This window comes from Erpetoichthys calabaricus, chromosome 3 (assembly GCF_900747795.2).
Source record: "Erpetoichthys calabaricus chromosome 3, fErpCal1.3, whole genome shotgun sequence".
Taxonomy (NCBI): Eukaryota; Metazoa; Chordata; class Cladistia; order Polypteriformes; family Polypteridae; genus Erpetoichthys; species Erpetoichthys calabaricus.
The window spans coordinates 62,816,130-62,826,363 of NC_041396.2; the positions used below are offsets into that span (position 1 = coordinate 62,816,130).

The window sequence follows — 10,234 nt, forward strand, 5'->3', positions numbered from 1 at the left end:
GAGGAATACTGTATATATGAGTATTATTTGCAACTGACACCTAATTTTGGTAGATGTGTTCTGGATTTCAGGTGTGAATGCGTCATGATGGGCAACTGAGAGGATCCACCTAGGTCATGGGTTCAGGAACCTCCATCAACCTCAGCCTCCATAACTAATTAGCAAGGAGGGAGGTCAGTTCTCCTATAGGGACAGGCAGGGATGTGAACCATAGACCTCCCACATTCTAAAGCCAGAGGGGAAAATAATGTTCCTGCAATACAGGGAACTCAAAATATTGAAATGTCCACCCTGTATTAGAATGCAGACAGTAAAGTATTTTGAATGCCAGGAACAGGGACATAAATGGAAACACTGCCCCCTTCTGAACTTACACTGTCCAATATAAAAACACTGACCTATGGACTAAGCACCTGCCAAAAGCACCAAATAGCATCTGATTTTTTCTCTTCAAAACAGAAAAGAGGCTGTTTGGAGTCATTCACGCCATCTTTAGTGATTGTAACTTACAGTCAAACTCAATGTGCACTAACCACCTAATAGGATTGGTAACTTTGACATTTCAGGCTCAGTTTTGTTGGAACAGTTATCTTGTACAGTATAGGACAGTATGTATGGTAGACATGATGGCTGAGTTGTTTCGTGGTACCTTCCAAAGACAGGAGACCAGAACAATAGAGGGGCAGTGATAAACTTTCTCCCAAGGCAATATGTTCCCCAAGTACACCTGGCACCCTCATGACTGCATGTAGATAGGCACTCTGAACATTTAAACATGTTGGGTTCCTTCAGAGCCATTGGCAGAAGGTACTATGAGACAGTTCCACTATTCTCTTAGAACTCTGTCTGACTTAAAGTGCTTCTGGGGTTTCATCTCCATCATCTCTGAAATTATAAGTAGTCATTCTGATGTCCTCGATGAGTCAGAGTCAGGAGAGGACAAGGAACACAGTTCACATTGGGTTTAGGTAGAAGAGGAATAACTGTTTTGTAAAGAAAAGGCAGTGTCTGGAAGATAATTTGAGGAAAATAAAGACTCCTATTTGTACCAGACAACTGGTACTTGTGTGCTAGGCTTGGGGTGGGTACTATCCCCTAACAGCTCTTTCCTCTCTCTCTCTCTCTCTTTCTGTGTGTGTGTGTGTACACACATACAGTGTATATATACTGTATACTGTATATATTATAAATGGGCCTGCTTCAGGAGACAACCTACAGATGTTCTACAACATTTAAAGTAAATTAAGCCTTGCAATTGAATCAAACAATTTGCACAGGTGTCCCAAATTCTGTTGATTACTTAAAACCCCTCTGTCTGTCTTAAAGCAGAGTTGGAAAAGACCGTGTTACTATGCCCTCTGACGTACTACTTAGACGATATTACACTGTACAGTTGTAAATTCCCGTGATCATGGCAACGAGCGGAATGGTGGCTTTGAGGCTAGGGATCTGTGCTGGCAATTGGAATGTTACCGGTTCAAAATGCTAGAAGTGACTCTACTGCATTAGGCCTTTAACCTGCATCCAGCCCTGCAAGTAGGTCCTCCAACTTGCAGAGGAAACTCAAGAGTTAATGGCAGGATTGGCCCTCCAGCCACTGTAAAAAAAATTTACACTTTTCCAGTGTGGTGCTGAGGTGTCACCTGTTGCACTGCTGCACTCAGGTTCCAATCCACATGGTTTGTCATTTGGTGGGTATGGCAATGGCAAGAAAATAGCAATTAACAAATGAAATGAGGCAGAGGATTATTACCTTAGAAGTTTAGGCCTTTCATTTAGAGAAATTTAAAAAAAAATTGAAAGTGTCCATGAGTATGGTGCCCTACACAATCCAAGGACAATTAGAATTTGCGTGATAGGTGCCTCACAGCACAAAAGCATCAAGCACTGCTTAGCAGTAGTTGAAAAAAGTAAGTTTCAGTTTCAACTGTGAAGAGGAGACTTTGTGCAAATGTGATGAGGTGAGTGGTAGTAAGAAAGCCATTCTTTAAAGAAAACAAAATAGGGCCTTGAAATACCAGCTGTGGACTACTGCAGACTGGAAGAGAGTCTTATGGATCAGTGAATCAAAATTTGAAATCTGTGGTTCATCAAAATATATTGAGAAAGCCCAGGGCGCGTACAGCCTCCCTAACCCTGACACAGACAGGCAGGAGACAGGTTTTGCACACAACACACTTTTTATTTACATTTGGGGAGCATTTCATCCTGCTCCCCACAGCACAGTACCTAAAGCACACAGCCCAACACAATCCCTTTTTGCTGCCAGTCCTTTCACCTCCACTCCTCCTCAGGCTTTGTCCTCTTCCTCCTGACTCTGGCCATGGAGTGGTGGTAGCTGGCCTCTTTTTATATGGCACCCGGAAGGCCTCCAGGTGCCCAATGAACTGCTTCTGGCCATGCGCCCCACTGGAAATGAATTGGGCTGCTCTATGTCAGTCCGGGGATGAAATTGTCTTGGAAGGACTCTTTCCACCAGTCCTTCCATAATCAGGGCATCTGCCACTATGTGTGTATATATATATATATATATATATATATATATATATATATATATATATATATATATATATGTTGCATAGTTTACTGTCAAATAATGCAAAGAGTACACGACACGTGTTTCATCCTCATTTGGGCTCATCAGGCGTACACACTCTACTGCTCCCCTCTAGGGGATCGAACCTCGGACGTCAGCATCAGAGACGAAGCCCCTTTATGCTGTGCCACGGCATGTGGTTCATTTATTTGAGAGCCTGTAGGTCCCGAGTAATTACATTCATTGCATTTGTAGTCTGAGTCCCAACCTGAATTGTGTGGGTGGTTACCTATAAGGTAACGCTTGTGGTTGGTCTGCCATTCAGCAAACATCCGCCAAGGTGCCCTCTTTAGTTGCGAGAAGCAGATCATGGAATGTTACATAGTTTACTGTCAAATAATGCAAAGAGTACGCGACACATGTTTCGCCCTCATTTGGGCTCATCAGGCATACACACTGTAATGCTCCCCTGTTACACAGTTTACTGTCAAATAATACAAAGAGTACGCAACACGTGTTTCGCCCTCATTTGGGCTCATCAGGCGTACACACTCTAATGCTCCCCTCTCTGGGATCGAACCTCGGACGTGAGCGTCACTGAAGAGGGCACCGTGGCTGATGTTTGCCGAATGGCAGACCAACCACAAGTATTACCTGGTAGGAATTACTCTGGGCATCTCTCTCTTAGGAGGTTTCGTTTAGCCAATGTGCTCGCATCGCTTGTGTATTAGTGGCGGGAGGAAAAGTAAAAAGGATACTGTTTTGCTGATGTTAGCGGCTAAGTGACTTTGTCTTTCTTCTGAGGTTTCATTTGCTGATGTGCTGGCCCTGTTTGTGTTATTAGCGGTTAAGTGAGTTTTCTGTTTCCTCGGAGGTGGAGCCCTTACCCTGACTCCACCTCTCACTTCCGGGCCAGACAGACACACACACTTCCACGCATAGACATTTATATATAATATATATATATATACATATATATTGCAGTGCCCTCTTCATAACACCAAAACTAACAGAGTTGAAGTTAATGAAATTTTGCCTGCATATTACTGCTAACACCACTTAAAACTCTAGAATTTAAGGTCTTTCACAAGTTCCATTGAGAAACTGAAGTTGCTAGAAAGGTTCAGCCAATGGTAATAATTTTGAATCGGCTTTCTTAAACTGAAGACTACATTCCATGTAGCTTTAAGTATTTTGTTTGGCTTTTAATTTTATCTATTAAATTTTCAATTGGTAAGTCATACTTAAATATGAAAAAGTAATAAACTATAAAAATTACTTCAATGCTTGTTTTTGAAATTATAAATACATTAGATAATTTGGTATAACTTTGTAGTTAATATGCTATGTTACAGTATTTTCCTGCATTTGGTATTGTCTAACATTAAATACCTCCATTGGCTAATAAGTTCTCTTGGATTCTGTCTTTGGAATCTTCCATTGTTTCAGCTGTGTATTGGGCTATCTTCTTCAAAACACTAAATGGAAAAATAAATATAAAGTAATAAGTACATTTTTCAGGGTTCACAGGCTTAGTTCATTAAACTTATACAACTTCTGGAATAATTTCAGTCTATTACAAGTAATCAAAATAAAGTAATTTTACTCTTACAATTACATCCTTTCATCCATACCAGCTTAGTTAAACCAATGTGAGTCAACTAACTCTATGGAACATTAATATTACATGCATTAGTTCCATTACTTTGCTTTATGGCAAAGTTTAACAGATTTAATAACAGTACTGTAAATTATCTATTTTCTTAAGCTTGCTTTCTTTATTACAATGTCACAGGGAGCCATAGCCCATTCTAGCAGTAACTGAGAGGCAATAACCAATCCAAAATAACCAAAAATATGGCAGTCAATCACAGCACATACTGTTTTTGAAAAAGTTTAAAGTTAGTCCTCCACTAAAGAGACTGAAAAGAATGTTAGTGACAACTGTTTAAAATCTGCATGGAAATAATCTTAACCTATTTTCCAAGACCCACTCTGGCAACAAATTCTCACTGTTATCTATTGTGAGCATCACACTATTGTCACTTGTATGTGGGAGACATGCAAATAACAATTCCTTTGTACTATATACAAATGACAATAAATGTGAAATTAAACTTAGACAGAATCCAGCCTTACAAGTCCATCAAAAACATGCAAAAAATATAGTAACACACCTTGGTATGATAGAAGGAAACCAAATTCTCTGGGTTTTTATGGAATACTTTACTTTTAAGTTCCCAAAGCAATAGACAAACTTCCATCCATCCATTATCAAACCTGCTATATCTTAACTACAGGGTCACGGGGGTCTGCTGGAGCTAATCCCTGCCAACACAGGGTACAAGGCAGGAAACAAACCCTGGGCAGGGCGCACACACGCACACACACACACACACCAAGCACAATTAGGATCACCAGTTCACCTAACCTGCATGTCTTTGGACTGTAGGAGGAAACCAGAGCACCCTGAGGAAACCCACGCAGATACGGGGAGAACATGCAAACTCCACGCAGGGAGGACCCGGGAAGTGAAACCAGGTCTCCTTACTGCAAGGCAGCAGCACCACCACTGCCCTACTGTGCCACCCCAATAGACAAACTTGTATTTTATAAATCACTTTTAAAGTTTTAATTAAGGTTTTGTATTTGTTTCCAAAGCATGAAACAATGTAATAATTCATGTCTAATCATAAATATATTATCTCAAAGGTTATTCTTTCTTTCTCAGTACTTTTTTTTTGTTATTAATGCATTATTAGTTACTTGGCTAAAGAAAATTAAAAATAATAAAAAGTGTGAACAGGATCTACTGTATAATACAATGCTATTTTCTGTGTGTGTGTTGCTGGTTCCTTTGATGAAAATGATTGGTTAGTTTGGCTGTGGTGGCTCAGTAGTATGGATGATGGCATTAAATGATATCACAAACAACATGCACCAATATGGAAATATATTAAGAAAGGTAAATACACATTTGATTAACATAGAAGGATTGTTTCAGGCTATCTGAAACTCTGTTTTAGAAAATGAACATTTGGAAAACTGATTGATGGATGGATATGTTAGAAGCACAACAGAGTTAAGAGTGAAAACAGATTAGAATAAGATATCTCAACCTTTGGATAATCCTACCAATCATCTCTACACTGTATCTTTATTTTTAATTTTAGTTTCTCAAAATGTAGCTGTACATAGTCTTAATTAGAAAAATGATATCCCACAACTTGAGTTTTCAAGTCTCAAGTACTCTGCAGCAAGTGAATTTAGATCTTACATGGAAAAATGGTCTGCTATCCCACAACATTAATTAGTAATGGAAGGGTGTTGAAATCATACACCCTGGTTATCCTCGTCACCTGCAGTGAGAGGGTTATGATGTCAAATTTATGCTCCATTACTGGAATGTTAAAGTAGATACATATTATAAAACAGATTTTTACTTCACATACCATTCCTACTGTATGAAGCATAAAAAGTCAATTATATATATATATATATATATATATATATATATATATATATATATATATATATATATATTATTATTTCCAAACATTACCTATGGATTTATATTATTGCATTTATATTTATGTTTTGCCTAGAAATACATTTTTATAGCATTGCTGGCATTAAAATAGCATTAATGAAAATGGCTGCAATCCTTACATTAAGATCAGGAATGTGAAAATATTCAATCGTAATTATGACTTTATGAAAAAGTATAAAATATTTACCTTCACTATTTGCTTATTGCATTTATATTTATGTTTTGCCTAGAAATACATTTTTATAGCATTGCTGGCATTAAAATAGCATTAATGAAAATGGCTGCAATCCTTACATTAAGATCAGGAATGTGAAAATATTCAATCGTAATTATGACTTTATGAAAAAGTATAAAATTTTCACCTTCACTATTTGCTTCAAGCAGACCTGTATTTTATTTGCTTCTGCTTGGTGCTGTATTGCAAAGTTACCTGTCAAGTGACCACAGGTATTTAAGAGCTTACGATGACAGTAAACACACATTACTGTCATCTGATGTAAACACTTTCTTTTAATGAGTCATGTACTTCATGTTTTGTAAGTCTAAGATTCAAATGACAGAAGATGATGTAAGTTTCTTTATTAAGAAACAACTGGTAGTTTTAATTTCAATGGACTGGTATTTTTTCATTTTTTTGGATGATAAAAATGCCTCAATTCAGACATGTAATAAAAAGATGGATAATCAATTTGTCCATTACTGAGCTACTTTTTCTATTAAAGGTCCATGGACAACTGAAGTTTAGACTGGTTGCATTCCAAGCTAAGCAAGAAACAGTCCTGGATGAGAAAATATAAGAGAGTGGACAATAATAAAACAAAGCCATGTGTACAACTAAAATTAAAATATTAGCCAGCCCAACAAAAAGGTGAGCTGTGTGATGTTGACACCTGAGCAAAAATTTCAATTATTGCAAAATGCATTCGGTGAACAGAAAAAAAAAAGATTAAATAGAGCATTAAAAAATAACACTTTTAATTTTTATACTATGTGTTCTCTAGTGTTTTTCTTTACCACTCTGCTTTATACTTTGAATTTTATTTTAAAAATTACTCAAACATTTATTTCATTCTTATTAATAATGATTTATAGTTTCAAAGTCAGTACAGTGTCTTGGGCAGGGCCAATATTTACATGACATCTGTATAAAAACAATGCATCTAACTACATTATAAACACTCATTTTTCTAAACAAAAATGCCAGTCAGAATATCCTGTCATCATAACAGTTGTGTTTACTCAACATGTAAGGTGAACACACACCCCCTCCCCCCTCCCTTTTTTTAGTTTTCTGTCTTGCAATCTTCACAAAGCAGGGCAGCACCTGTTTCTACCAGTTATAATCCATGTTTTTTTCTGAAGTACAAACTTGGACTGTTCTGTATCAAATTAGTAGAAAAGGTTGGTTACAAGGACACTGGTAATTGTGAGGACAAAATCCGTGTGTATACTGAAAACAATGTTTTTTTTTTCATAATGTGTATGCATTAAACAGTGACTTTTTTTACCTTTCGGTATAGATATCCAGTTTCCCTAGTTCATCAGTGAGGGTGATCATCAGATCTAAGTTTCCAACCTAATGGAAATATGTTAAATATCATTAATTAAATAATAGTGCAGTGATCTGATCAATGGTAATTTATGTGTTACAGCTAGTATCTTAGTTACCATGGCTAAAGTTAAAGCTAACATGGCAGCAATGAAATAAAACGTTACCATTAATACATGTGTTAGTTGTTTTTTTACATTTTAGCCGTTCAATGTCATTGGAAAAAAACATAATGCACTTAAATTAATTTTTTGGTCCATTCTAATTACCTTTATATCAGGAATTGCAAACTTAAAATTGTTTGACAGATTTGCTTTTGTAGTGACAGCCTGCATTCTTTCCCATGTCTGCTCATTTGATCTGTCATTGGGTGCAGAAATTAACCAAAACTCTGTCATTTTCCGTCTTCTTGTACAATGGGGTTAACAGAAGACTAAACAAGGTCCTAAAAAGACAGAGAAAAACAGAATAAAGTAAATATGGTTCTCACTTTCTCAGCACCGATATAAATAATTACATCAAAGGACTGATACCTACAAAACCACCGTCTATCTATTTTGTGTAGCCCAGTTAATGAAGTTCAGGATCGCGGGACCCTAGTACCAAAAACAAAACCGAACCAACATTGGACCGCCCGCACCCAAACCACACACACACCCCCACCCCCTTTTTTAACATCTGCTTTTAATCGTGGCATTTTGTTGTATGATATGTAGACTTACCTATATGAGAAATTATAATTTTTTTAACCTGTCAGATCTGTATGAAATCGGGACACTGTTCTCCGTAACACGCAATTAGAAAATGAAGTAGCTCATACCTTTTCTCAAGGAAAACTGAGCCGTGCAGTCGGCTACTCTTAGCAATATCAGAAATGTAATAAGTCTGTATTTACATGGCTACTAGGTGATGTCATGGAACTCGACATGATTTCATTAGTTTATTATAAAGTAATGAGGGAACAAAATACCTGCGCACTCTAGGCAGCCACTAAAACTATTCACAACAAATTTATTTTACTAATTTGGTTCCTGCATACTACCAGTTGTTGCTGGAACAGGCGTCGGTTCACCACCGTCCTACACTGAATTAAGCACGTTCAGAAAAATAGATGGAAATAATAGTATTTTGCATTTCCTTAAACGGTTAAAGCCTGTCCACGTCGAACACGGTGCGTAGCGCACACACCATTCGACTCACGCTAAGTAATTCAAAATAAATAAACTGACAAAGTAAAAAGTGCTCACCTTGAGTACCTGTAATGACATTGCGAAAGGTCGCCGAGATGATTAAGACATCTGACTTAACTTTAAGAGCAGCAAAACGTTTAAATAGTTTTGCATCTGCGCCGGACTGGTGACTGCCGCCTGTGTGTCCCTTCATCACTAAACCCCCTCCCTCTCCTGACACGGGCGCCCCGCCCACTACCCCCGCTGACAGCTCAGGTGAGCGAGAAAAGTGACCCAGCCACTAGCTTCACTTACACTAGGGACACGCACCTCTTGTTTGAGTCGGCTGGTAAGGTCATTTGAATATTTTGTTGTAAAATTGTAAATGAAAAACAAAACATATATCCTTGACCACGTTCCCGATTTGTATAGGTCCTTTTTGTCACCCGTTCAAAGATATATATTTTTTAATTGTAAGGCATGCTCTTGCAAATTCACAATAATTTGATCATTGTGATACCAGGATCATCCAAGGTTGGTACCATCCTCTGTATTCTTGTTTCAGTTACAATCTCCAGTTTTGAGGGCATTAAACAGGGTCAGCAATACCATTTAGGTGAATTAGACTGTCACCTAGGGCAGTGCTAAACATTGGGAGCAGATAGGGGAGGGGGGGGGGGAGGGGGTGACATCTTTTTAAACCATTACATTATAAACCCAACACTACAAACACTTGTACTCAATACAGTACCATGAGGACCCTCCTCTCTTAAATCCAAAATATGTATATCATTGTGTTCTATGCCCCATGGAATACCCCCACCAGTATCTGATGTGATATATAAATTACCTGCTCAAAACATAAGGAGGACCAGCTGCTTGACATAATGCACAGATATCAGGATGCTCAAAACACCAAGGGAAACCTAAAAATCCTTTAATTCCAAATCCCCCTCTCCTTTTCTATATATTATACTGTAGGTATAACTGCATACTTAAAACACTCCTGCTCTCCAATGTAATATACATATAAAACAATCTCCTGAAAACTCCAAGGCCTTATATGTGTTTAAAGATATATATAAAGTTTGGGGGTAATATTTAGAACTTTGCATATGGTAGCAAAAATGTTAGAGCCGACCGTGGCACTAAAGGCCTACAAAGCACAATAACAATCCCATCAATGATTTGGTGCAAGGCAGGAACAACACCTGGACAAGATGTCAGGTTATCACATGGCACCCACACTAGTGAGAATGGGCACACTCCATGCAGGCAATCTCCAGGACACAAACTGTAGTCTACTTAAGGAAAGGCAGCAGTGCTACCACTACACTGCCATGCTACCCTTAAAACAGAATAAGAATAATTAAATGTCATACGTCCATTTTCAAAACTAACAAACCCTTTAATGCAGGGATTTAGTACTC

At 37.9% G+C, this 10,234-nt stretch overlaps 1 protein-coding gene across 2 annotated transcripts in view; it reads right to left on the reverse strand.

The window, feature by feature from the left end:
* The window catches only part of LOC114648062 (V-type proton ATPase subunit C 1-A-like), a 28,821-nt gene extending 19,797 nt beyond the window's left edge, over window positions 1-9,024 (reverse strand). The window contains exons 1-4 of one of the 2 annotated variants that reach the window (XM_028796862.2): window positions 8,883-9,024; window positions 7,905-8,080; window positions 7,595-7,662; window positions 3,929-4,014 (exon numbers count right to left, since the gene is read on the reverse strand). In XM_028796862.2, the coding sequence (XP_028652695.1) occupies window positions 3,929-4,014; window positions 7,595-7,662; window positions 7,905-8,033 (283 nt within the window). In that variant the 5' untranslated portion in view covers window positions 8,034-8,080; window positions 8,883-9,024. The remainder of the gene's footprint in view (window positions 1-3,928; window positions 4,015-7,594; window positions 7,663-7,904; window positions 8,081-8,882) is intronic. The other variant, XM_028796863.2, reaches the window with a different exon arrangement.
* Between the last annotated feature and the right edge of the window lie 1,210 nt (window positions 9,025-10,234).